The sequence below is a fragment of the Pan troglodytes genome, chromosome 19 (assembly GCF_028858775.2).
Source record: "Pan troglodytes isolate AG18354 chromosome 19, NHGRI_mPanTro3-v2.0_pri, whole genome shotgun sequence".
In the NCBI taxonomy this organism is placed as follows: domain Eukaryota; kingdom Metazoa; phylum Chordata; class Mammalia; order Primates; family Hominidae; genus Pan; species Pan troglodytes.
In genome coordinates, this window is record NC_072417.2 from 26,811,543 (window position 1) to 26,833,761 (window position 22,219).

At 48.8% G+C, this 22,219-nt stretch overlaps 1 protein-coding gene and 1 pseudogene across 1 annotated transcript; one reads left to right on the forward strand and one right to left on the reverse strand.

The window, feature by feature from the left end:
- Positions 1-1,759: 1,759 nt before the first annotated feature.
- On the reverse strand, positions 1,760-17,687 carry LOC112206068 (TBC1 domain family member 3B-like; annotated as a pseudogene).
- Positions 17,623-18,424, forward strand: KRTAP17-1 (keratin associated protein 17-1). Its single transcript, XM_001145354.6, has one exon. The coding sequence runs from the start codon at positions 17,686-17,688 to the stop codon at positions 18,001-18,003; it is 318 nt and encodes a 105-aa protein (XP_001145354.2). The 5' UTR covers positions 17,623-17,685; the 3' UTR covers positions 18,004-18,424.
- Positions 18,425-22,219: the final 3,795 nt, after the last annotated feature.

The window sequence follows — 22,219 nt, forward strand, 5'->3', positions numbered from 1 at the left end:
GCATGCCGGTCATGCTCCTGCCTCAGGGCCTTTGCATGAGCCATTCCCACTGCCTGGAATGCTCTCTGCCAAGATATCTGCTTGGGTGACCCACCACCTCCTGCAAACATTCCTCGAACCTTGCCTTGTCAATGAGGACTACAACCCCGGCCACGCATCTAGAAGGCATCCAGCACAGAGTATGTGCTCAATACACAGACAAAGCAGGACAATACATGAGAAAACTGTCCCTCTCCCAGGCCCCTGGGAAATGCTGAGGAATAGGGCCCAGTGTCTTGATTCTCATTCCAGTGCTCTTCCTGTTCACAGGAGTGGCAGGGCTGCACATTTGGAGCAAAACTGAGATGAGTTTCAAGGGCCGCTGAGCATCTTCCCCACCCACAGCCTTTCCCAGTGTTCTGGGAGATAAACAGCTGTCTCCTATATTGTCCTGGATCCCTGGAGGATGGGCCAGGCTTGGAGGTGGAAGAAGAGCTCAGTGGGGAGGGGGCGGAGAAGGGGCTGCCCAGAGGTGACACATCTGGAGTCCCCAAATCTGCATCAGGGCAGATGAGTAGAGCTGCACTCTCCCAATCTGCTCATGTTGGCCTTTTGTGATCTTTGATTTTGCCCCATCCGCGTTGCCCTTAGGTATTCATTGCTGCCTGTTATCACTGGAATAAAAATGGCCATGGGCATTCTGCCCTTCCTCCACCTCCCTCTTCTCCATCCCTTCTTTCTTCATCTGTGTATTGAGCACATACCCTGTGCTGGGCCCCTTCTAGATGCATGGCCAGGGTTGTCCTCATTGATGAAGCAAGGTTTGAGCAAGGTTTGTAGGAGGTGATGGGTCAGCCAAGCAGTTTTCTAGGCAGAGAGCATTCCAGGCAGCGGGAATGGCTTGTGCAAAGGCCCTGAGGCAGGAGCATGATTGGCATGCCTGAGGCCCAGAGGGGAAGCCTGCATCTGGCCTGGTGTGAGCTAGGGGAGAGCAGGAGATAGCTCAGGGAGAGAAGGCCCAGGTTCAATGACCTGAGGCCACTGCAAGGCTTTAGCTCTCCCTTGGAGCAGCTAGGGAGCCATTGAGCAGTGCAAGAGCCAAACCGAAAGGGTTCCAATTTCAGCTTAGCTATCAGGGAGCTATGTGACTGCACCAGGTCCAGGCGGACCCACCTGTACATGAGTGACAGCACCCCACAGGGTCCAGAGCTCACATGTCCATGGGTCCAGCTCAGTGCCTGGCATGCCGAGAGTACTTGGGAAATGCCAACTAAGGACTCTCACCTCAGGAGGGTCTCTTCTCATTTCCAAAGCTGTCTCTTGCTTTGGAATGCACTCAGACACTGGGCAAGTATATATGGAGCTTTTAATCTCTGCCTGACACCAGAGACACATCCACAGACTGACCGAGTTTCCTGCCCTTGTGCTGCACTCCCCTTGAGGAGACAGACGACGGTGAAATGCAAGGAGCTAAGATGTCAGGACACTGAGCTGTGAAGGAGGCAAGCAGGGGCTGAGGGATGGAGGCGACAGGGTGGTGGCAGGTGGGGGTGGCCGGGATGGCTGGAGCCTGGGACCAAGGTAGGTTCCTGTGCTGCTCTGCGTGGGGACCTAGCTGGGCTCTGAGTCATGAGGGCAGACAGTGGCCAGGGTGAGGGTGGCACAGTGCATCCCTTCCCCACTGCTGAAGATGCTGCCTAGGGTGGGCTCACAGTCTTTGGGGATTTAAGAACCATCCTGATCCTAGAGAAGGTTATTTCTGGAAGCAAAAATCCAGGGTTTATGCTCCTGGGACAGGGGATCCCTGGAGCCTCTCATCCTCCCCATAGCCTTTGCATTGGGCAGTGAAGGCGTTTTCCTGTTGAGTCTGAGGAAGGGAGAAGTGGTGTCACTTGGGGTGTCAGCTTTCATCTCACTTAGTCCTCATGGGGGCCCTGCAAAGTAAGGGTCACCATCGGCCCAATTTACAGATGAGGACACTGAGGTTCAGAGAAGTTACACGATTTGCCCAAAGTGACACAGCTACTAAGTGGCTGAATGGGATTGAATCCAGGTCTTTCTGAGACAGCCCAAGCTGTTGATGGAGCCCTCTGGCTCACGGATGAGCAGGTAAAGTGAAACAAACACTTTAGAAAGCTTACCTGAGGGTGAGGGGGCAGGCAATTGAGCCTTCTGTGGGGTCTGAAATGTTTACAGTTGTCCCTCTGCGTACGTCGGGAATCAGTTTCACCACCTCCCACAAATACCAAAATCCACAGATGCTCCAGTCTTGATATAAAATGGTACAGTATTTGCATATAACCTAAGCACATCTTCCCATATGCTTTAAATCATCTCTAGATTACTTACCTATGCAATCATGTGTCAGATAGTAATATTTCAGTCCGTGCCAGAATGCATATAGAATGGTGGTCCCATAAGGTTATAATGGAGCTGCCCTATACAGGTGTACCATCTCTAAAAATTGATATCTAAAAAGAGATGGGGTCTTTTTATGTTGCCCAGACTAGTCTAGAACTTCTGGGCTCAAATGATCCTCCCGGCATGGTCTCCCAAAGTGCTGGGATTATAGGCACGAACCACTACTCCTGGCCAGGTGTACCAATTTTTTTTTTTAATCATTTATACTGTATTTTTATCATCCTTTTCTGTGTTTAGATACACAAATAGCCACCGTTGTGTTACCACTACCTATGGTACTCAGTATGGTAACATGCTGCAGAGGTTTGGAGCCCAGGAGCAATCAGCTCTACCATTCAGCCAAGGTGTGTGTTTGGTTGTAGCCTCTGAAGGAAGCTAAGGAGGAATGACCTAAAGACAGAAGGTGAGTCCGAGGTGGGATCCTGGGACAGGTACTAGAAGTTAAGCAAAAACAGGTGAAATCTGAATGAATTTCACCATATTAATATAGTGACAGCATTAATAACCTTAAATAATAGTTAACATTATTATTCAGTTAACAGGATTGCACCCATGTTAAATTCCTTAATTTTTTTTTTTAAGAGATAAAGTCTCATTCTGTCGCCCAGGCTGGAATGCAGTGGTGCGATCATAGCTCACTGCTTCCTGGATCTCTTGGGCTCAAGCGATCCTCCTGCTTCAGCCTCCTGATTAGGTGGGACTATAGGCACACGCCACCATGCCTGGCTCCTTTTTTTTTTTTTTAACTTTTCTCCAGGGATAGGGTCTACCTATGTTGCCCAGGCTGGTCTCAAACTCCAGGACTCAAATGAACCTTAACCTCCTGCCTCGGCCTCTCAAATTGCTGGGATTACAGGTGTGAGCCACCACACCTGGCCTAAATTTCTTAATTTGGACAAATGTGCCATGGTAATGCAAAATGTCATTATTAGGGGCAGCTGGACGGAAGGTGTCGGAGTACACTATAATGCCTTTTCAGTTTTTCTGTATATCTAAAATCATTTCAAAAGTAAACATTTATTTTAAAACATGGAGGTGGTTATCCTTCCATGAGTGTAAAGTACAAAAGGCAGGCTCATGGTGTTGTCAGAAGTCAGAACACTGGTTGCAGGGCTGGGGGCGCAGAGGCTGGGTTGGCTTTGTGATCTGGGGGCTGATGTGTTCCATCTGTTAATGTCTTTAGAGCTGTGCACTTTCTTCATAAATTTTCATAAGTTTAACAAAAAAGTAAAACGAGGATGGGAAGCTTGTTTGGGTTGTGGGGCCTCGGGAGTGTACTGCTGCTTGTCCCTAGCTGTGAATGGGGTGCCCTGGTCGGAAGCAGTGCTGTGTGCACTGCAGGGCCGGCAAGTGCATGTCCACATTGTGGCTCAGTGCAGTGAAAGCCAATCTCAGCCCCTTCCGCAGTGTGGTCAGCCTGCCAGTAGGTGGCCAGCTGGTCCTTCTGGGAAATGGTGCCATCCCAGGGGTTGGGTGTGAGTCTGTTTTCCACAGACAAGGTGCTCAGCAGTGGTGTCAGCCTGGTGAGCCTTGGTAAGGGCATGTGCAGGATGCTGAGCCTCTCCCGTCCCCATGCCCGTCTCATGGCCACTTGCTCTGCGGGCCCATCCAGCAAGCATGGTGGCTGGGAAAGAAGCCGGCTCCATCCACAGGGCATGCTACTTTGCCCACCTCAGGACCAAGAGTATTCTCTGTAGTAATTCTCTTTGGTGGGAGCACTGGGAACATGAACAACAGATACCTTCAGAGTCTGAGCTGCTGAGGTGAGGGCTGCAGGGTGCCCTGCTGTCAGGAGAGCCTGCACTGGCAGCTGGAAGGCACGTGGTGGTGGCGCCTGCTGTGGCTGCAGCAGTGGCTGCAAGGCTTCGAGATCTCTCTCCGGTTCTGTAAGGTGAATTGTGACAATGCAGAGCTCTGCAGTGCCAGGGTCCCCTGCATGGTCATGCTGACTGCAGCTGGGAGCCCACCACAGCCCTGGTACCCCTCTCTTCCCAGGGCTGGGGTCTAGGCCAGGCCACTCTTGGCCTGGGTATTGTGCCCCAGGTCCATACTGCTGGCTGTCCGGGGCTGCAGGGATGCCGTGCTCACGTCTCTCTCTTGTGGCCTTGATGGGACCAGCTTCCCCATTGAATGGGATCTTCCAAGGTATCTGGGGCTGCGGGGAAGCTGGTGGGTGCCACCCTGGTTCCTTCCAGATACAGGTGCCCATGGTGCAGTGGGGGTATCTCCTGATCTCCTTCTTAGTCCTGATGGGCCTGGGCAGGGCCTGGTGTTGAGGTCCCCATGGGCTTCCTGGGCTAGGTCTGTCCCATGGTCCCAGGGCTGTCCAGGACACATTTGGAGGGGACACGGGCCCAACAGCCCTGTTCAAAATCATAATGGGGAAACCAAGGGCTCACCACATCCGAGTCCATTGGGAGCTGAGGCAGGGAGTTCCACTGCAGGTACCTCCAGGAAACCCGAGGTCCTCCCTGAGCTGGGGCCAGGCTGGGCACACCCTGGGATAGCCCCACCAAGACAGGACAGGGTGTGAAAGGAAGAGGCACCCATGGCAGGGAAGCTGACCAAATGCACTGCTGGAAGTGGGCTTGCGGGCCTGGAGGAGCCTGCCTACTCCCCTTGCAGAGGGTCTTCCTGCCACACGGTGAAGCCAGCTCAGGCCTGGGTGCTGAGGACCCTTGCTTAGGTTTGGCTGAAAGGAAAACAGATATGGTCAGCATCTCCAGTGAGCCCATGCAGATCTTTCCGGGTCAGGCCCCACCTGCCTGGGTCTCTAGAGTCCTCGGGGTCTCTGTGTGGCCCCCGTGGCCTGACAGGACACGCCTGTAGGCTGCTGATCCCAGAAGGAGGGAGTGTGTGCCGCCTGGGGTGGGGAAGCTGTATGGGCACGGCAGGTGGCTCCTGGGACTGCCTTCTGGGACTGCCTCCCAGGGTTCAGGCTGGCTGGGGGCTTCCTGCCTTACCACCCTCATCCCAGGGCTGCTGGGCCTGGGATACAGTCCCTAGTCAGAACTCAGGTGGGAGGGGCCTTGGTTGTCACCCAGCCCCCTTGTCACCTCACATGGGGACCTATTTCCACAGTGGGTGAGAGGACCCGGACACGGGGCCCTTTCTGCCCTCCTGGGCTGCCCAGTCCATGCCGGGACTGACTGTTCCCACATCTGGCTGAACTCTTGGCTCTGGCTCTGGGCCAGGGGTCCCACCCGTGCCCTCTCCCTGAATGCTCTGAGAGTCAGGGACACCAATTCCCTTGTCTCCCTGGCTCGAGACTTGTTTTCCTGGCACCCTTGGAAGGGTGTGCCGGAGTGAGGGTCCTCTGCCGCTCTCTGAGTCTGTCAGTGCTTGCAGGGAGGGGCGGGGGCTCCCCCAAATAGGCCTGGCTCTTCCAATGCCCTTGAGGGCCATTTGAGGGGGAGGGTGGGACAATGGAAAGTGGGAGGGGGCTTGTTGGAGGGTCTTGCCCACATCCCCCTCCTGCGTGCACAGCACTGAGTACCAGTACACACGCACTGAGCGCCTGCCCTGAGGACCGGTGGGCCTCCTGCACTTACTTAGCGTCCAGGAGGAAGAGGAGGAAGAAAAGATGTAAGAGGAAGGCCCAGGTTTGGGGTCACAGGCACTCCCCCACTATTGACTGCCCCAGAAGGTGACTCAGTGGGGGGACTGGGTATTGGAGCCTTCCTGGGGGTGGCAGGTCCCCATGCTTCCTGGTAGTTTCCTTACAGAGCACAGAGGCCTGAAGATGCCTAAGAACTGCATCACTGTCCAGGGCCCAGGTTTGGGGGAACTGGTCCTGAAAACGCGCCCACAGGCCAGACCTGAAAGCCTTCATGAGGTGCTCTAGGGACAGGGTGAGGATCAGGCCAGGAAAGTTCCCTGGGAGGCGTCAGAGCCGACACCCCATTGCCACCTCTGTCGTCTCCCACTGGGTGGTGCCGGATCGTTTTGTGGCCACCACAGGGGTGCAGATGTGCACAGGAGGCTGTGGTTTGGGGGAGGCCTGGGCAGGGAAGTGCTCGCCACACTCCCGACTTTCATCTGGGTCACGTGCGGGATGGGCTCGGCATCACTGTGCCCTGCCCTGCTCACCAGGCCAGACCTTCTTCTGGGCTGGAGCAGAGAAACATGGGGACAGTGTGAGGAAGCTGCCCTTGGGCCAGGCGGGGTCTGACCCCAGAGCTTCCCAGGCCCCACTGGGCACACGTGGACTTACTCCTCTGAACCTTAAAGGCAGTGCGTGCCATTGGCATCAACACCTGTTCCTCTCTACCAAATACACCCTCCACAGGCTTAGGGTGAGCCCGAGAGAGATCTGTGGGGACAGCAGGTGTGGGAGGCCCTGGCTCTTCCAGGCTGGAGGCTGGTGGCTGGATCTGGGCCCACTGGGGCTTCAGTCCCCCAGAGTCAGTGACCCTCCCCATGAGGGTCATCTGACCCCTCCAGGAGGCTGGATCTGGCTTCCCTGAGCCCTCCCAGGTTAGGTCCTGGGTCAGTCTGTCCATGAGGCTGGGCCTGAGCCCTGGCCTCTGCTGGGGGATGACCCCTCTTGGGCAGAGGGCCTTGCTTGTGTGTCCTACAGGGACCTGCCTGAGCCTCCTGTGGGCTGGGGGTGAGCCAGACCCCTGGGCTGGGGAAGTAGGGCACTGCAGGGCAAGGAGGGTCCCTGAGCCACGGTCTCCCTGTGCCTCCTTATCCCATTGATCACCCTCTGTAGAAGCCTAGCTAATGAGGAACCTTGAGCACATAGCCCCTCCGTGTCCCGACAGGAGGAACAGAGGTGCTCAGGGCCCCCTGGCCTGCCCTAAAAACCTCCCTCTTCTAGGGCCCTCTGAAGACCCTTCCCCAAGTGCAGAGTACTGGGTGGTGTCCAGGGCTCCCCACAACACCTTCCCCCTTCCTGCATTCCCAGTGGACACACTGCCCTCCGCCCTGCTCTGCAGGAGCTGGGCCCCTGTCCCTGTGCCTCTGTCTCCTCCAGGGCAGGAAAGGAAACCCAACTCCCAGTGCATGGAGAACCCCACGTCCCAGGTCAGGCCCTGGCTGGGACTCAGCCTCTCACCAGCCCCACGAGGGGCTCCAGCACCCCCGACTCCTCTGGCCCCATGGGATGCTGGGCCTCTAGGGAAGAGTCGAGGGGACCATAAACTCACCAAGTGCCTCATGGTCTTGGGGTGTGGCGTGGGTACCACATGCTCCTGGTGGTCTTGGAGCCCCTGGACCCCTGTGCCATTTGGGCTGTGGAATCCTGAGAAGCCCCCAGCCCATCATCAAATCAGAGCCTGTTCCCAAGATGTGGAACTGTCGGCTGGAATTGCTGGGCAGCTGCAGAGGCCCATGAACACCGGGCCTCCCACCCTCCCACCTGGTGACCCCACCATGCGGCCTTGGCCCTGGGGAAGAGGGATGGGAACATCCTCTGGAGCCTGGCCGGAGGTGCTCCTGGAGGCCTCCTGGGCCAGGGTGCTAGGAGGGCAAGGCTGACTTTGAGGCCATGACAGAGGGCGGGAAGAACTGGGTGGGTGCTGGGTTTTGTGGTCGTCTCCTGGAAGTGGGGTCGGGCCAGGGGACATGGGAAGGGGAAATGCTGCCATCTGGGCTTCATCGACCCATCTGTGGGCACCAAGGGCAGCTGGAGCCTGGCCAGCAGGAGGGCAGGAGGACTCTCACGGAGGGGACAGTCAGTTGCACAGAATCAGAGCCAGAGGGTGTGGCTCCAGGACACAGAGGGCAGCCACAGGGGGATAAGATGCCCTCTGTTTATGGAGATAAAAGGCGTCTCATTTGGGGCCTGGGGGTACCTGTGTAGCCCTGGGGGTATCCGTTCAGTCCTGGGCTTCTGTGGGGCCCTCAGCAGAAACATTCTAAAGGCTCCAGATAAGTTGGTGACACAGGAAGGTGCCTTAACTAAAAGTGGAGGTCACCTGGCCAGGGTGGCTGAGAAAAATCAGCCCGAGACGGGACAGGTGCCACCCAGGGTGGGTAGCCGGGCCCTGACAGGAGTCCCTCAGGGAGTGACCACATCACCCTGCTGAGGTTTAGGGACCCTGGCCTGAGACTTGCCTGGTGAACCCAGGGTGCGTCCAGGGCCCATCCCACCCGACATTCCCAAGCCCTCACAGGGTCTGACCTCCCGGCATCCACCTGCCTCTCCCTGCACTCCAGCCACCCACCCTGCTTGTTCCCCAATTTCTGCCATCCTGTCCAACCCAGAGACGGTGAATGTTTCCCCAGCCACCCTGGCCCTTCTTTGATCCTTGTCCTGTCAGAACCCCCGAGTGATACTCCCCAGATCTGTTCACATGCCTGCCTTGTCTGCTCTCTCATTGGGCTGCCGACGGCTGCTGGGGAGATGCCAAGGGTGACATGGGTGACCGAGGACCCCACAGATGGCCAGGATGGCTTCCCTGCCCCACCTCCAGCCTCACCTGGCTCTTGGAGCCCTTGGCTGTCAGCCCTCAGCCTCCTCCCAGACACTGCAGCAGCTGGGATTGGGGCGCCTGACTGTCCTCTCCCACTGTCCCGCCTGCCTTAAATCAGTCTCCCCCATCACTTTCTGCACACCGTGCTGTCCAAGCCAACTGGAAGCAGAGTCTCTGGAAAGCCACGCAGAGCCTTGGGGACTGACCGGCTCCCTCTGCTGGGACTCTGCTGACGAGTCCCAGGTGAGTTGGTGTTTTTGGCTCCACCCCTTCTGTCATCCTCACCAGACCATTGGCTCCTTTGGGGTGCATTTCAGAAGTGGCACAGCCCATAAGCTCACTCCCACCCCACCTCCCCTGGGATCCTCTGTTTCTCTATCCTATGACCCCCGAGGGATCAGCTCCAGGCTGGGCTCCTACCTGGCCCCAGATTCCTTCCCAGCACCAGATCCAGGGCCTTTAGCCACAAGCTCTGCTGCCTCCCTGGTCTCACCGTGAGACGCCCAGAACATGGCCCTACCCATCTTCTCCCCCATTCCCCCAGGGCCACAGCCCTCATTCTCCCCATGCCCTTCCCCATGGGGAATGGGGAAGAAGACAGGCAGGTGGGCCCTCAGAGACCTGCCGGACAACTGCCCCCAGGCTGGGCCAAGCATCCCCTCACCCTGTGGCCACAACCCTTGGATCTCAGAAAGTGGACAGGGCCAGACCCTCAGGCTGCCCCCCTCCTCTTGTGCTAACTTGGAGACAGAACTGCTGAGAGCCCAGGGGCCTGACCTAGCCCTCTCTCCATTCCCACCCGCTCCCTAGATGAGCCACGCTCCCTAGATGGGCCACGCACCTCTGGCCTAACAACGACCATGGGCTGGACCTGCAGGGGTGCCAGGGAGGAGTTCTGGCCCTGAAAAGGAGGTTGGCTGGAGCCAGGTAGACACATCTTGCCTCAGAAAGGCCTTTCTAAGCGCAAAACCCATCCCTGAGCTGAGATTGGTGCTTTAAGGGATGAGGACTCACTGCAGAATCCCAAGGCGATCAGTGCCTTTGTAGATGTCAGCATACTCAGGCCCCATGTCCGCTGGCAGTCCAGCTCGCCATCCCTGCAACTCAGAGGGAGCCAGGGTGAGGGGTCCAAGATAAAGGGTGCATGTGTTGCTTCTCTGGCCAGATCCGGCTGCCCTACTCATGTGTGCAGCCAGTTCCTCATCACTCTCACTCCTGGGTCCCAGGGCCAGCATCAGAGCCTCTGTGGGTGCTCCCTAACTTCAGCCCTCCCCACCCAGCATGGTGGAGTGGAGAGGCAAAAAGTTGAGGGTTGAAGGCAGAGGACAGAGGGCAGTGAATGGTTAACGCCTGAGCCACAGCTGAGCCTTCCTCTACCCAGGACCCTCTGCTGGCTCTCCATCTCCTCTGAGTGACAGCTAGAGCCTTGCAACGGCCTCAGGTCATTGAACCTGGGCCTTCTTCTTCCCCTGAGCTGTCTGCCGCTCTCCCCTGCTCACACCAGACCAGACCAGATGCAGACTTCCCCTCTGGGCCTCAAGCATGCCAATCACGCTCCTGCCTCAGGGCCTTTGCAATTTTCTGTGGTTCTCTCAGAAAGCCAGACATAGAGGAGGGAAGATGGGCTTCAGAAACAGACAGATCTGGGTTCAAATCCAAGCTCTGCATTGTCTGGGTAAAGTAATTGATCACCATGAGCTCCAGTTTCTTCATGTACAAAATAAGGATATTAATACTTGTGTTGAGCTATCTTGAGCATTAACCAAGAAAACACGTATAAAGTGCTCACAGCAGGGCCTGGCATGAGGGAGGGACGGTAATGTGCCTCCTTTGCTAAGAGATCGTTAATTGGATGCATGGTTTAAATTAGTTCCATGTAAATATAATAAGCTTCTCTCATCAAACCAAATTTTTGTTGACTTGCTTCTGGTGAATCTAGTGTCAGAGCCTGTCTTGTGAGTGCTTCTAAAGGAAACACTAGAAGCTGCTTGTGTAATATCATGAGATGAACACTAGAGGCTGCCAGAACAGACGACATGATTGCGTTTTTGATCTCTACATTCTGTTCTTTCTTGTACAGAAACTATTTTTTTTATTTATTAGAGATAGGGTCTCGCTCCATTGCCCAGGCTGGAATGTAGTGGCTTGATCATGGCTCCTTGAGCTCAGTCACTGCAGCCTTGAGCTCTTAGGCTCAAGCCATCCTCCTGCCTCAGCCTTCTGAGTAGCTGGGACTACAGGCATGCACCACCACACCCAGCTAATTTTTTATTTTTTAATTTTTTGTAGAGGCAGGATCTTGTCAGCAAACTTCATTTAATAGGCAGTCAAGTTCCCCAATTAGGAAAACTAGGATTTTTTTTTTTTTTTTTGTAAAGCAGTATCTGCCACACACCAAAGTAAATTCCTGATGGATAGCAGCATTAAGTATAAAAAATACAACCATAAAATAGATGAAAATAAAGCAAATAGTTGTCTGATTTGGGGATGGAGGAGAACTTTTGAAACATAAAACACTAGGAAAAAAAGATTTCCCTACACAGAAAGAAATTTCTGTGCGTAAAAATATAGACACAACTAAAAGAAAGTGATACACCCTGGGACAAATTTTGCAACATGTGTGAGTGACACAACGAAAAGTTAATATACCTGGCATAATAAAATAAGTTCATATAAGTAAGGTGGGAAAGATGGGTAGCTAATTAGAATGAGCAGATAATTTCTAAAAAGGAAATAACAGTGGCCTATAAAAATATGCAATGATAATTACTAAGTACAAATAAATACTATAATGAGACTTCATAATTGGCCTACCCAATTGACAAAGAGATTTTAAAAATAACAACTAATATTGGCGAAGGCACTGTGAAGTGAATACAAATGAGGACAATTTTTCTGGAGAGTAATTAAAAAAATAATTTCAACTTTTCTTTTGGATTCAGGGGATATATGTGTAGGTTTGCTACCTGGGTATACATGCTGAGGTTTGTGGTACAATTGATCTCATCATCCAGGTAGTGAGCATAGTAACCAATAGTTAGTTTTTCTACCCTTGCTCCCCTCCTTCCCTTTCCCCTCTCATAGTCCCCAGTGTCTATTGTTGCCATATTTACGTCCATGTGAATTCACTGTTTAGCTCCCACTTGTAAGTGAGAACACATGGTATTTAGCTTTCTGTTCTTGTATTAATTCACTTAGGATAATGGCCTCCAGCTGCATCCATGTTGCTGCAAATGACATGATTTTTTTTTTATGGCCAGGTAGTATTCCATGGTGTATGTGTGCCACATTTTCTTTATATAGTCCACTGCTGATGGGCATTTAGGCTGATTCTATGTCTTTGCTATTGTGAATAGTGCTGCAATGAACATATAAGTGGATGTGTGTTTTTTTGGTAGAACGATTTATTTTCTTTTGGATGTATACCCAGTGATATGATTTGGATCTGTGTTCCTGCCCAAATCTCATGTTCAGTTGTTAATTCCCAGCGTTGCAGGTGGGTCCTGGTGGGAGGTGATTGGATCACAGGGGTGATTTCTGATGAATGGTTTAGCACTAGCCCCCTTGGTTGTGATAGTGAGTGAGTTCTTGTGAGATCTGGTCATTTAAAAGTGTGTAGCATCTCCCCACTCTCTCTCTTCCTCCTGCCCTGGCCATGTGAAGTGCAAGCTACCCTTTGCCTGCTGCCATGATTGTAAGTTTTCTGAGGCCTCCCCAGAACCTGAGAAGATGCCTGCATCATGCTTCCTGTATAGCTTATGAAACTGTGAGCCAATTAATCCTCTTTTCTTTCTAAATTACCCAGTCTCAGGCATTTCTTCATAGTAGTGCAAGAACAGACTAATACACCCAGTAATGGGATTGCTGGGTTGAATGGTAGTTCTATTTGAAGTTCTTTGAGAAATCTCTAAACTGCGTTCCACAGTGGCTGAACTAATTTACATTCCCACCAACAGTGTATAAGCGGTCCCTTTTCTCTACACCCTCACCAACATCTGTTGTTTTTTGACTTTTTAATAATTGCCATTCTGACTGGTGTGAGATGGTATCTTACTGTGGTTTTGATTTGCATTTCTCTGATGATTAATGATGTGGAGCATTTTTTCACATGTTTGTTGACCACTCGCATGTCTTCTTTTGAGAAGTGTCTGTTCATGTCTTTTGCCCACTTTTTAACAGGGTTATTTGTTTTTTCCTTGTTGAATTGTTTAAGTTTTTCATAGATTCTGGATATTAGATCTTTTTTGGATGCATAGTTTGTGGATATTTTCTTCCATTCTATAGGTTATCTGTTTACTCTGTTGATAGTTTCTTTTACTGTGCTGAAGCTCTTTCATTTAAATAGATCCCACTTGTCAATTTTTATTTTTGTTGCATTTGTTTTTGAGAACTTAGTAATGCATTTTTTCCCAAGACTAGTGTTCAGAATGATGTTTCCTAGTTTTTCTTCTAGGATTCTTATAGTTTGAGGCCTTACATTTAAATCTTTAATCCATCTTGAGTTAATTTTTCTATATGGTGAAATACAGAGGTTGTTTAATTCTTCTGCATATGGCTAGCCAGTTATCCCAGCACCATTTATTGAATCGGGAGTCCTTTCCCCAATGCTTATTTTTGTTAACTTTGTCAAAGATCAGGTGGCTGTAGGTGAGCAGCTTTATTTCCGGATTCTCTATTCTGTTCCATTGTATATGTCTGTTTTTGTACCAGTACCATGCTGTTTTGGTTACTGTAGCCTTACACTATAGTTTGAAATTGGGTAATGTGATACCTTCCACTTTGTTCTTTCTGCTTAGGATTGCATTGGCTCTTTGGGATCTTTTCTGGTTCCATATGAAATTTAGAATAGTTTTTTCAAATTCTGTTAAAAATGATGTTGGTAGTTTGATAGTGTTGATTCTGGAGCCATGTTGCAACAGATACTGTATACTTACATCATTTTATATATATATATTGATATATCCCTGTCGTAAACTCTTAGAATATAAATTATTGGATCAATTAGTTTTTGCATTGGTAATTTTGATGGATATTGCCATAAAGGTTGTACCAATTTACACTCCCATCAGCAATGTGTGAGACTATCTGTCTCTTCACTCCTTATTACACAATGTGTTATCAAAATATATGACCTTGCAAATCTGGTAACAGATAGGATTTTGGAATTGTTTTAATCTGCTTTTCTGTTATTGTGAATGCAACTAAGCAATATTTCATATGCTCAAATGCTATTCATATTCCCTCTTCCATGAATTATCTTTTCATCTCCATTGTCAATTTTTCTACTGGGTTGCTGGTCTTTCTCTTTGATTGATGGAAATCCTTTGTTAAATAGAAAATGAAAGCAAGCTTTGTCTATGAGTTACTTGTATTGTTCCCAGGTTTTCATTTGCCTTTGACACTGTATTCAAATAATAATAATAATAAAATGTTTACATTATAAATTTCATACCTACACACTGCAAATTTCTAAAAAATACAAAAAAGAGAAGAAAATAAAAATCATTTATCATGCCACAATAAATACATTTACTGCTAATATTTTAGTTTTCCTTTTAGTGTTTTTTCAAATATCTGCATGTAAATATTTATATTAATGTAGATAAGTATCCATAAAGATATATACATATATAAATATATAATAACATATATTAGTTACAAATTTCAAAATTCATGTTCTAAGATATGTTAAAAATATATAACTTTATTTTCCTCTGAGACTGTTTAAACTTATTTCAAACCCTCATTCCACCTTATGGGGGAAAAAAATAAAAGTCAGTTCTATGTAAACACAGAAATCATTCAGGATTTCTCCCTCCCAACCTTCATCTGGAGGAGGTGTCTGAGCTTTGAGGGGTGTTATGTTTGAATCAAATGGAAATTTCATAGCCTTCAAGAGGCTGGCAACAGGTTCATGGTGGGCATTTGCTGAAATATACATGGTTCTCTCTTACTCTTGGCCCTATCATCCCTCTCATGGCATCAACTAAGATATTAGAGTTCTTTTAGTCCACAAAAGAACTACATCCTCTACATCTACATCCTCTCATTACCCCATCCAGGAGGCTAGATGGACCTGGTCATCTGACCACCCACTCTCCTGCATTGCAAAAGTCTACTTTGAATTGTATAAGCTAAGCATTGACCTAAGTCATTCTCTCTGCATTTCTACAGTAATAACCCTACCCTGGGGGCAGTAAATATAAAAAGTCCCTACTACTGCCCAATTTGTGTGGAAAGACCAACAGTGAAAGAAATTGCAGAAGAAAAATAACACCACCATGAGGACTTCAAGTCCTCATCATGACATGTACATTTACACAATTGAAATCATAGTGTATAATTTGAGTTGCACACTGAATGTTGTACTTAATCTGAGTAAATGCTCATGAGTATATGAATTGTTAAATATAAAAGTGTGATAATTTATACTTTCAAGTTGTTCAAACAACCAAGTGTTCAATATGTATACATTTATATTTACTCATTTAATCAAAACAGCTCTCTGACACTGCCACTATTATTATCCTAATTTCTGTTTTATAGATGAAGAAATTCAGGTACAGAGGGGTTAAGTAATTATGGGAGCAGCGAGGGGGTGGGTGAGAGGCAGGAGAACTGAATGGTGAGACATTGGAAGATGAGGAAGACTTTCTACTCTTTTGTACCTTTTATCCTGGGAATGCTTGACCTCTTATTAAAATAAATAAATATGTAAAAGGATGTGTCGGCCGGGTGCAGTGGCTCACGCCTGTAATCCCAGCACTTCGGGGAGGCCGAGGCGGGCAGATCGCTTGAGGTCAGGAGATCCAGACCAGCCTGTGCGACATGGCGAAATCCTGTCTCTACTAAAAATACAGCAATTAGCTGGGCTTGTTGGTGCGTGCCTGTAATCCCAGGTACTCGGGAGGCTAAGTCAGGAGCATCGTTTGAGCCCAGGGGGCGGAAGTTGCCATGAGCCAAGATCAAGCTACTGCGCTCCAGCCTGGGCAACAGAGTGAGACTCCATCTCAAAAAAAAAAAGGACACGTCTGCCATAGACATTGCTGTATTATGCTCACTCAGAGGTGCCCATCTGTGGATGTGGTATGGTGGAAGAAACAGTGGACCAGGAGGGAGAACATCTGGGCCATGGGTCCAATCTACCACGGATGTGTCATCTCTGGGCCTTGGTATCATCTTCTGTAAAACACAAGTGCTTGGCAGTGATGGTCATGAGAGGATTAGATTATATCAGTGTTTCCTAATATAACCCAAGTTACCTGAGAAAGTTTAAAATACATAGCTTCTCAAGCTCTCATAAGCACACATTCTGATTTATCATAAGGACTGGAATACAGTTTGGGAATCTGTATTTTTCAAAAGGCCCCCTTTTAGGCAATTCTGATATAAAACCCTGGACCAGATGATGTTTCAGGGGTTCCTCCCAGCTCTAAAATTCCATATCTTGTGAAGTATTGAGTATCATATCAGATCCAAGTAACTCATTCATCATTTACCCTCCCGACTCCCACCCTGTCCTTAGTTCTTCTAGCCCTTCTTAGAGGCTGTCTTACTTCTAGCCCATCTTACAAAGAAAGGGAAATGAAAAGGGAAGGACTAGATCCCTTGATCCAGATCCTTACTCCCATCCCTCCTTCCATTCCCACCCCACCCCTATCTTCTGTCCTCTACCCCTACTAGATGTTGTATTCCAGCTCCAGGGCTGCCATGGGCACTCCAAGAGGAGAACAAGGTACCAAAGCCCAAGAAAGAGACAGAAATTTTGAACCATCTCAAAATTTACACATGGACCTGAACCATCTGTAGATTTTAGACTCCTTGCAAAGGCATTTTATTCCTTGGGATGACACTCTGGGTATTTTGTATTCTAATTTCTCCTTCTGCCAGATGGTCTATAAGGTTCGAACTCTTTTAAAAAAAGTGCGCTACATTCCTATTTTAATGTAGCATTTTGGATATTTACTGATCTCCTTCCTGCTTTCTTCTTTCTTTTCTTCTTTCCTTTCTTCCTCCCCTTCTCCTCTTCTTCCTCCTCCTGCATCTCTTCCTTCCCCGGTCAAGGAAAGGCCTGGGGCTGGAGTGGGGGTGGGTAGCGGGTTCTGATCTCAGTTCTTCCCACCTATTTAGACAGAAGTGCGAATATTCAGCTCACCTTGCCGCCGAGACAGACCATGCCTTACCAGCTTCTTGCAGCTTTACGATGAGTCTCTCTCCGTTTCACAGGGCAGTTATTACTCATGACTGATGCTCACCGGCCAAGCTTAAACGTGTGGCACACTCCCCATACCACACACAGACACAAACATTTGCCTGGCTCACATGAACCGGGATGAGGATGCCATTTCCACCTGGGAGGAGCCACGTGACCAGGCGTTCTCAGTAGCCTCCACTGGTGTCAGGGGGAACAGAGCATTCGGCTGTTGCCGGTCTGCCTTTCCAGGACTAGCATCCATGGAAGATGGGGTCCATCGCCAACCTGCGAAGATGTGGAAGGCAAGCCCCTCATTCCAGAGCCAGAGGCTGTGGCCGGCTTCCCCTTCCCATCTCCAACCTGGGCTAATGACAGCTGGCAGATGCTTGGCCATGATGACAGGTCTTTTCGAAGATGTATTTTTACCCTCTGGATAAACAGTAGTTGGCAGGAGTGGGGCGTTTTTATGAGTTGAGGTACTCAGGACTGGAAAATAAACAGCCAGTTAATGAGCCGGTCTTATGGAAACTTGCATAAATAATAACAAAGAAAACATGCCGTCCCTCATGCCTGGGTGAGGGGATATAAAAGCTGCCATCCAGCTGGCTGGCCACGGTCAGTCGTGGGGAACTCCGGCTGCGTTACTGACCTGCGAGCTGACGGGCCCGGACCATGGGGTGCTGCCCGGGGGACTGCTTCACCTGCTGCACCCAGGAACAAAACTGCTGTGAAGAGTGCTGCTGTCAGCCGGGCTGCTGTGGCTGCTGCGGCTCCTGCTGTGGCTGTGGGGGCTCTGGCTGTGGGGGCTCTGGCTGCGGGGGCAGCTGCTGCGGATCGTCTTGCTGTGGATCTGGCTGCGGAGGCTGTGGAGGCTGCGGAGGCTGCGGGGGTGGCTGCTGTGGATCCAGTTGCTGTGGGTCCAGTTGCTGCGGCTCCGGGTGCTGTGGGCCTGTGTGCTGCCAGCCCACACCTATATGCGACACAAAATGAAGACCTTTCCCTCCACCACTGATGCAGTCCCACCAAAAGCCTCCATCTGCTCCAGGGGGACAGCCCCTCGTGTCCAGAACCTTCCATACCCCCAAGACAGTGTCTTGTCTTTCTGTGATTTGTAGAGGAGGGCTTGTTCTCCAACACCTTCTCTGGTATTTCAAGGCACTGAGAACAAGAGCCATACTCTGATGAAACATTAAAACTCGGTCACAACTAAGTGATACCAAGCTCAAGGGTGAATCCCCAATACTTTACTTATTCACATGAAGTTCAATGTCTTGTACTATAAGACATCCTCTTCTTCAAGGTGTCTTTGGGACTGATCCTCCGCCCTGGCTTTCTGCTGCTTTGAGATGCAAAAAACGTCCATCTTCTTTGTGAGCCTCTTAATAAATTTGAGCATGCTGGCATAACCTAATTAGTTCTCTTGCCTCTTCCTTGACCTCCCTGCTGAGGACTGGGTTAGAAAAATTCACTCTGTCATCTGCCTTAGGGTTTTTGAATTGTGGTTTTTGGATCACCTGCGTCGGAATCACCTGAGAGCTTGTTAAAACTGGAGACTCTGAGGCCCTCCCTAAGACATACAGAATCAGAATCCACCAAAGTGTGGCCTGGGAATCTATGTTTTTAACAAGAACCTTAGATAATTCTTATGCACTGAAGTTTGAGAACCACAGATCTAGACGGAAGCTTCTGTGTGCTGCATGAGATTCACTTGAAAAGCTTTTAAAAATATAGATCATTGGGTTTTATCACTGGAGATTTTACCCGTTAGCTCTAGGGCCTAGAGTCCCTAGGGACCTGCATTTTTAAAAGCTCCTGGGTGAATGCTGATGCTGGCCACATTTAATGGTGATTGAGGGGCATGGCTTTCTTCTGCACTACAGCTCTCCTAGGATGGTTCTGCAGGAGGGCTTCAGGCTTGATCAGAACTTTCTGGCAAAGTCGGAGAGGAGGCTTTGGTAAAACAAGATTGGTTCTGAATGGAAAGGATTTCTAATGGCAAAGCTAGTGAATTCACAGTTTCTGAGGATGTTCTGCGCAGTACAGTTCCTTCTTCCAGCCTCATGCTTGGTCCAGTCTCACTTTTCTGTGCTAGGTTGTCTTACCTGGAACCAGCTACGTTTCTTCTGCCTGAGTTCTAAGGAGGAGGGAGTGAGTATACTTCTGCTAGGTAGGGCCCAGCCAAGGTGTGTGGGTCCACCTGGGAGGTTAAAACTCAAAAGACAGTTGATCAACCTCTTGTTGAAAGTGACCTTAGCTGTGTGTGTAATAAAACTAATTTTGCTCTTGCCCTGGAAAAATAGTATTTATTTTTATGCCTACAAAGCGATGTTTCATTTGACAAAGAAAAATTTTTTTCTGATTATAAGCATAGCAATGAACTCTAAAAAATGAAAAAATACAGAAACATATAAAGAATATAGCATTCTGAAGGCTCACCACTCAGAGTCTATTACTGATAAGCTTTCCAGACTCTTTTCTAAGCATAGTTATGAATAAAACTGGGATTATGTTGCTTTTACCTTTTTCTTTAAAAAATATTTTTGTTTCATTTTTTATGGTCAACTTTATTGAAATATAATTTACATATAATAAAAAGTTCCCATTTTTAGTGAACAGTATGATGTGATCTGACATTCGTGTATACTTATGTAACCACCACTGCACTCAAGATCTTTATGGAACTTTCCATCACCCCCAAAATTCCCAGTTTGTCTTTGCAGTCAGTTCTTCCCCCACCCCCAGACCCTGGCAACCATCAACCTGTTCTTTATGTTACTACAGATTTCACCATGTCTAGAATTTCATATAAAAGAAATCATGCAGTATGCACTATTTTTCATTTTGCCTATCATGTTTTGTATCTATTCATCGTTGCAGGTATCAATAATTCATTTTTTTTTCTACTGAATGGCATCCCATTATATAGATAAACTACATTAAAAATATATTCACCTACTTATGGGCATTTGGATTCTTTTGCATTTCTGGCTATTATGAATAAAGCTGCTATGAGCATTCTCGTACAATTTTTTTTTTTGGTGAACATATGCTTTGTTTTGGATAAATACTTAGCAATTGGATGGCTGTTTAAATGGTAAGTGAATGCTTAACCTTATGTGAAACTGCCGAGTTGTTTTGCAAAGTGGCCACAGCATTTTGTATTCCAACCAGCAATGTCTGAGAGTTCCAGTGTCTATGTCCTTGGTAACACTTAATATTATCAGTCTTTTTATTTCTAGCCATTCCAACAGGTGTATAGTGGTAGCTCATTGTGTTTTCATTTTTTTCTTTCATTTATGAACCCAGCAGTATTATTAATGTCTTCTTTTGGAGAGAACCTGAGATTTGACTCTGCCTTGGTTCAGTTTCAGACTCTACTATTTGAGCCATTTTCACTCTGGCTGGAACTGGCTTCCTAGGAACTGGCTCTTTAACCCCCAAGACAAAGCCACCGCCAAAGCAGGAGCTGCCAATGGGACACACTTGTCCAGAGACCAGTGAATCTGCACTGAGTAGTTGTGATTCAGAGCACCTGATTATTCTATTTCTCATGGTCATGCCTCCTGGATGCATGTGTGGAGGTAGTGATTTTTGAATTACTGATACAGGCTTGCCCTTCTTAGCTATCCACAGAGGTTCTCATTTATTCACTCAATAAATGCTAATCGTGTGCCTCCAATGTATCAGCTGCTGCTCTGGGTGCTGGGTATGCATCTGTGAATAGACAAGGTCCTTGCCCTCATGGTGCTTATATGAGGTCAAGGGGTGATAAGAGCCATAAAGAAGAATAAAGTAGAAATGGGCTACATAGTTGAATGACCTGCCTTTTCATTTAGCAGGGAAGGATTCTTCGAAGAGATGACATTCCAGCACAATGGATGAGTTTCTTGGCTGAGAGAGTTTATGAGAAATTTGTTTGTGGGGCGGACTTCCATTCACTGCTGGTTTAGCTGAGGAAGAGAAGTGAATGGAAAAGAGAAGGGTCTCAGCAGCTCCTCTGTGTTTCCCTCTGCAGGCCTGTCCAAAAGTCCTCTTTGCCCACTGCTTGAGAGCCACATTTAAAAGAATGGCACTCCCTGTTCCTAATCTTCCATTTTCAACTACCATGATCCGTCTCTCAGGTCTCTGAACCTGCCTAGTTCAGGTTGTTGCCATGAAACTTCTAAGTGATTGCCACAGACCCCTAGTGGTCTCCCTGCCTTCAGACTTGCCCTCACCCTCCCTTCTCCACATCCAGAGAGAGGGGACACATCCTTCTGAAAGGGCAACCCTGATCAAGTTACTCTCCTGCTTAAACCCTCATTATCATTAAAAAAATACAACTTCTTAATCATGGTCCACAAGACCTTTCATGATTGGGTGCCTAGTAACCCCTCTAGCCCCACTGCTTTTCCCTCCTATCCCCTCTGCTTTTCATCCTGGATATGTTGAACCATTTGCTGCTTCCCAAATGTTATGTGCTCTATGTCTTTGATTTCCACATCTTATCCTTTTCCTGCCTTTATGATCCCCTTTTTGTCCACTCTCTTTGAGCCTTCATATTACTTGAAAAGGCTTCTCTAATTCCCCAAAAACCATGTCCTTTTAAAAATTTTCCTTGGGACAGAGTCTCGCTCTGTCGCCCATAGTGCCATCTTGGCTCACTGCAACCTCTGCCTCCCGGGTTCAAGCAATTCTCCTGCCTCAGCCTCCCAAGTGCAGCTGGAATTACAGGCACATGTCAGCATGCCCAGCTAATTTTTGTATTTTTAGTAGGGACAGGGTTTCTCCATGTTGGCCAGGCTTGTCTCGAACTCCTGACCTGAAGTGATACACTCACTTCAGCCTCTCAAAGTGTTGGGATTACAGGTGTGAGCCACCATGCCCAGCCTCCAAAAACCATGTCAATATCTCTCCTGGGTGCCTCCAAAGTGAGGGCCTCGGGGAGCTGTCACAGTCAGGCAGTGACCTCTCAGCACTCACAGGAAGCATGGCCACCTCTACCATGTCTGGCAGATGCTGTTCTAGGAAATGCCTCTCCATACCAGCTATCTCTCTCTGCTGCATCCACCACCTGCATCCCTCTTTCACAACACTTGCATTCTGTACCATACTTGCTTATAGATGTGTCTATCTCTCTTCTAAACTTGGGCTCCTTGTGGCCAGAATTGCAACTCACTCTTTTTGTATCTATCATACAGAACCCAGTGTTGGCTGAGTTGAGTGC

Coding starts and splice junctions, on each gene's coding strand:
- KRTAP17-1 (XM_001145354.6), top strand. CDS start 17,686: ATGGGGTGCTGCCCGGGGGACTGCTTCACCTGCTGCACCCAGGAACAA.